Below are 6000 nucleotides of genomic sequence, written 5' to 3'. Positions count from 1 at the left end.
GTAAGTAGCAAAAAAGTTAATTGATCGTGTCAGAGAATCACCTTCCCTAAATTTTCTCCAAAATTCTCTACAACATCCTAACCCCATAAAACCTAAATGAAGCTTTTAAGTTTGCGCCAAGAAACAAAAATTAACCATCTAATCTAAACATACTATATATATAAGTATCATATAACACAATTAAATTGTTCAAAACTCGATTTTTACACACTTACACATTTCAAATTTGTAAAAACTCAAGAACAACCATTGAACATATGATGCCCTCTCTTTCATGATGCCTAGGTGCGGTTGCACCTCCAGCCCCACCTCAGATCCGGCCCCCATTATGTACTGTTAAATAATAATATCAACTTGCATGCATGATGCATGTGATATATTAAGAAAAAGGCTACAGCATGACGTAGTGAAATTCAATATTAGCTAATATCGGCTGGTACCAAAACATATAAGCCTAGCTTCTACGGACGTTTCTGGGAAGCACTTAATAATATATTAGTAATTTGTCACGTCCATTTTTCTTAATTCCATAACTTAAGTCTATAAATATCACCTAATTATTAGCCACCTTCTATATTCAAATTACTCACATATATTCTCATAACCATATCTACTCCGTATAATTTATGAACAACTAGAGAATTGAAAAAAATTATAGAACTTAACAAATGGATGACTTATTTCGAAAGGTATCGAACTTATTGTTCAGAGAGAAGCGTGAAATGAAGAAGACGACATTAGTGAAAGGGAAAGTTGTGTTAATGAAGAAAAACATGCTCGATTTCAATGACTTGGGGGCATCGGTTTTGGACCGAGCTCATGAGTTGTTTGGCCAACATATCTCTATAAGATTTGTAAGTGCAACTTATGCTGATCCTGCAGGTTCCTCGGGTATTCATTCATCTTCTATATTACACGTACATGTATGCATTTGTTTAATTTAAATATACAGTTTTCTAACTTTTAATGTTTTGCATAGTAGAAAAAAAAAAAATCTGAATCCACCAAAGTGTCTCGAAAACTTAAATTTCGCTATCACGAGTTGATTGCAACAACTTAATTAAGTCGTTTAATGTTAATTTATACGGTGCAAATATACATTAATTTCATGTAACATAAACATACTTTCTCAATTAAAACCTCATTCTATATTTAAAAATGGTTAAGATTATGAAGTCAACCATGATCGGAGTTCGATATTATTCATCAATTCTAAATGTAATCGTGTTATCAAATTTTGTGACTCGTTTAGTTCGTATGTTTGAGTGGATCATGACATGTGAACCTTTATTAACTGCGAAATTAACTAGCGTATTCTTTTCAACCGTGGAGATGAATGTGTTAAATACAAAAAATTGTGATCAGAAGCTAGAGTGTTAAATTTATCGTTGTGAAACTGATTACGATTTAATGAGATATTAACACGACTGCAGAGAATTAACAAGGATTGTTTACCACCGAAGCTGGACTTGAGTGGTATGGGTGAGATCTAAATTGGGGCCGGGTACTACCAACCCATGTTCGATTCTCACTCTAAACAAACCTTTGATAGTACTGCCAACATCAATGCAATTTGGGAAGGTCTATGGGGGTTTTCCCAACCTTATATGGTACTGCTAACATCGTTACGAATTGGGTTTCCTCCTAACGCGTGTATGGATAAAAATGAGAACATTCGATGTTGATATTGCCGTTAAAAAAATAAATAAATAAATAATTTAACAACGGTTGTTTAAGAGTCAATCGGAGCAGCTCAGAATCTCATTAATTAGTAGACAATATATAATAGTGGCGATGATTAGAATTTGACGAGTTTTTTAATAAATAAAAATTAATAATCAGCCAATAGGAATAAAAATAAGAAATAATGATGTGAAGTCAACATTCAATTCAATACTATTTAATGATTAGATTGTGTTTTAAAACTGTATTATATAACTTTGATTAAGTATTTGAATTGGAAATTAATAAATATGAAAGTGGGGAAACTAAGATTCTACAATTTTAATAAGAACATGGAAGAAAGTGATGAAGATGATGAATGATAATACCCTCACATGTACTATGGCGATTATAGGATTGGAATTCAATGGAGTTCCTAAAATTATTTTTAGTACTAATTATATTTGAATGATATTTTAGTGGTTATTTACCTTCAAAAAACTACAAATTCGAAAAATATATGTAGCATAAGTAGTTAAATTTAGTGGAGTCCCATACAAATTAAAGGTAAAACTATAATTTCGAAAAAATATATGGGGTCATGTAATTAAATTCAGTAGTATCCTATAAAATTTAAAGAGTATTCTTTACGTAAAAATTTTAAACTAGTGGTGTCCCGTAACCCCGCGGTCTCAAGGTAGAGCCGCCACTGCGTGTAGTTCACATGAGATAACTTTAAAAGCCGAAAGTTAACATTTGTTAAATGTAGGGTCATTCGTGGAATATCTCAAAAGATCGGGATCAACAAAGTTAAAAAAAGTTTAAGGTTATCTGTGGTGCTTAGTACAAAGTTAAAGGACCATCTATAGATAGAATTTTGTCTATATAATAATTGACGATGATTAAAATCTGATGAGTTTTAAAAAAAAAAAAATAGCCAAATGTAAATTCACAAAAAATAAGTAATGATGTGAAGTCAACATTCAATTCAATACTATTTAAATTTAAATTTAAATTTAAATTTAAATAGATGGTTAGATTGTATTTAAATGTATTTTATTCATATAACTTTTTTTTTTCCCCTTGGGTAAGCAAGGAAATCATTCTATAAACTAGCACATTGTCTTACCATAAAAGGTAAAACCTTGAGTCTTCAAGTTCTCCGAGTGCAAGACTTGTTACCAGATGAATTATACATTATGCTGACTCTCTAGTCATACTCCATTTTATTTATATAACTTTGATTTTGTATTTTATACCACACATAAAAATAAAGTTAAAGTTGAGAAAAAAACTTTTAGAAGTCAAATCGAAACATCTATTATGAGACGAAAGAAATTAAGCTCGTTTTTTAATTGAGTGGTAATATTTCCACCACATTTTTTTGATAGATTTACACATATATGTATTAATATGCATTAGTGAGTTATACTATAATTCACTAAAACATATATGTATAGTGTGGATTTATTAAAATATGTGGTGATAATCGCCCTTCTTAATCAGAACATCCACCCTGGAAAAGTGGTAGTACTCGGCTTGGACTAAACATACATAGGTCTATGTTTTACATCAGCCTTGTAAGTTTTATTTATATAGAAATTATTAAATGTTTTTATGTACTATTGCTAATTGCCAAAGGGTACTAATTTGTATATCACCATTTCGTAATTTTAAATTTTAGATTATCAAACTGTCTGAAAGTGTTGTGGTTTTTCTTTAGAGCCTGAAAGGGTTGTAGTGAAATTCTGTAGTGAAATTCAAAAATTTAAGAGTGCAAGTTATTGGTTGTCGAGTAAAAGTGGAAATCATGATCAAGAAACATTTTTTTTTTTTTTTTTTTTGTTAATATATATTAATCAAAGTGTATATCCTTTGAACATGAAATTAATTAATTAGTAGCAACTGGCAATTAAGTGCCATTTCATTCAATTATGCAGCCACGATATGCTTGAGAACTAATAACAGTATTTAGTAGCATGTGCATGATCTGATTATACATATACATATGATTTATAAATTACAATACTTATTTTCTGATTGAACAATAATACTCTTCACATTTTATATACAACTTGCTAAAATTAGCAATCAAATACCAATGTGCCCCTTTAAATATAAGTGAAACAAATATGAAAGCTTGTAACCAACTATATTAAAAAACTTTGTGTTGTAGCTCATGTGGTAGTGATCTGTCTCTCTTAGCGAGAGGTCGGGAGTTCGGCTCCCGTGGGGTGCAACATTGCACACAAGGTTGCCCCTTTACCCTTGAATTCCACCCAAGGGTGCCTTCCGCACATCGTGTTGCAGGGGCAGTGGGGGAGGGAAGTTTTACCGTCTATGCCCTCGGATTGGGCCGTGTTTTCTCCTGGGTAGCAGTTGGGGACGGGTTATGCAACTGCAAGGAGATAAACGCATGTGTAGTTAAGTCCCCTAGGTATCCCGTACTGCTGTTCAAAAAAAAATAAAAAAAAAGAACCAACGTTATTAAAATATTCACCTGTCACAAGTATAATGAAGTAATGCAGATATTTAAGCTTAAAATAAACTGCAGTACTTTATGAAATAACTGATCAAAACGGAAGTATACTTGGTTAATTTTAAAAGGCCATGTTTAATTGAACTTTTTCACATTTAAATTTAAATTAAAAAAAATGTTCACCGCGTTCATGTGTTATTGTTACAGATAAAAGGCCAAGAGGGAAACTTGGAAAACCAGCAATTTTGGAGGACTGGATAAGCACCATTGCGCCTGCCGTTGCCGGAGAATCATCATATGAAGTCACATTTGATTGGGATGAAAACTTTGGACTACCAGGAGCCTTTGTGGTCCAAAATCTTCATCAAAGTGAATTTTATCTTATGACACTCACTCTTGAAAATGTTCCTAATCATGGCCAAGTCCATTTTGTTTGTAACTCATGGGTTTATGTAGACGCTGGGAGAGGACCTTAGAATCAACCTAACACGATCTAGAGGCGGAATAACACTAGAACGAGCTTAAACGAATATCTATGGGTTTTTGGGTTCGTACGAGTCAAACCAAGATTAGATCTTGATAAACACGAAGCCTAGACTGACATTCTGTGGTATTTGGACATGAAGATTGGAGTGAGACCGGACATAGAACTGTTTGTGTGTGTGAAATGTTTTAAGTGATTAATCAAATTAGTGGAGATTAACTTGGCTTAAATATCCCAGATCTTATGTCGGTCGACTGTGGTTGACAGTCGGTCGACTGACTATGTCAGTCGGCCGACTGTCGAGTAACATTACACATTACATTTAAACGTTTACATACATATAAAGTAACAAATCGACAATCAACGTTTAACAATATTACAGGTTACAACATGATCGAATAATACATTAACGTTCATGGAACTAGGGATTACAAAATATGCACTAACAAACTCCCCCTAAGACCTAATTCCTCATAAGTCTTCGATCTGCTTCAATCTCTGTACGGATCTGTAACCATATTGTTCAAATAGCAAACCTTTGCAACACGAATGTACTGTTGTGCTTGAACTCTATTTTCTGACATGTACAGCATCCGATTGTAGTACAATGTGAAGATGTCAGCTTCACAGCAATTTCTCAACCAAACGGGATCTAAAACCCGTATCGAATCGGTCTCATCTTCCTTCGATTTGTCCAAAACGATGACTGCTTCCTCTGAGCGTTCATCGTAGTACCACCAGCGAAAACGTGGGCTAAAGTTCTGCGGCATTTTCATCACAGGAACCTTTCTCATATATTTTACCGGCTGGTATTTAACAATCTTTCTTCGTTCGCCCGTTTTCTTGTTTGTTCGATAAGTGATCGTGGGAAATTGAGGGCTGAATCCCTCAAAGTTCTTTGACAGGTACGATCGTCTTATCTTCTTGCAAACAATATTAGGAATTCCGTCATAATCCCTATATAACATCTTGAGCCTAGCCACCTGCATAAATTCAAAGTACGGTAGAGTCTTGAACTCGAATCCATATTTGATGTAGTCCACTCCGTACTCCTTCTTTATTGCGTATATATTAAACTCTTTGATGTAGGCCCAAGCAATGATTTTTCCTTTAGCCAAAAGATTCGCCGGCCTATTAATGTAGTTCAGCCATTCAGGTTCCGGCGCTGGCTTCTCACAATATTTTCTGATCCTCAACAGGATCTTCCATTCAGCTTCTAGAACTTCTACCTTTTCTTCATTTATTTTGACCGGTAAAAACCCTGGAGGCAAATCTTCGGTCTTTTCTTTTTCTTCGCATTTACGGTTTAGAAGCTCTTCACTCATTTTGAAGTAATCTTGAAATGTAGGTAGATCTTTATCGTTATTACTTTCGT

The 6000-nt window shown here is 33.7% G+C and overlaps 1 protein-coding gene across 1 annotated transcript in view; it reads left to right on the top strand.

Annotated features, from left to right (window-relative positions):
* The first annotated feature begins 668 nt into the window (after positions 1–668).
* Positions 669–6000, top strand: part of LOC139885659 (probable linoleate 9S-lipoxygenase 5) — a 178250-nt gene continuing 172918 nt past the window's right edge. The window contains exons 1-2 of the mRNA XM_071869407.1: positions 669–891; positions 4349–4587. Of these exons, the coding sequence (XP_071725508.1) occupies positions 669–891; positions 4349–4587 (462 nt within the window). The remainder of the gene's footprint in view (positions 892–4348; positions 4588–6000) is intronic.

This window comes from Rutidosis leptorrhynchoides, chromosome 1 (assembly GCF_046630445.1).
Source record: "Rutidosis leptorrhynchoides isolate AG116_Rl617_1_P2 chromosome 1, CSIRO_AGI_Rlap_v1, whole genome shotgun sequence".
Taxonomy (NCBI): Eukaryota; Viridiplantae; Streptophyta; class Magnoliopsida; order Asterales; family Asteraceae; genus Rutidosis; species Rutidosis leptorrhynchoides.
Note: the sequence above shows the minus strand (reverse complement) of the source record. Positions and strands in the feature narration are given on the sequence as shown.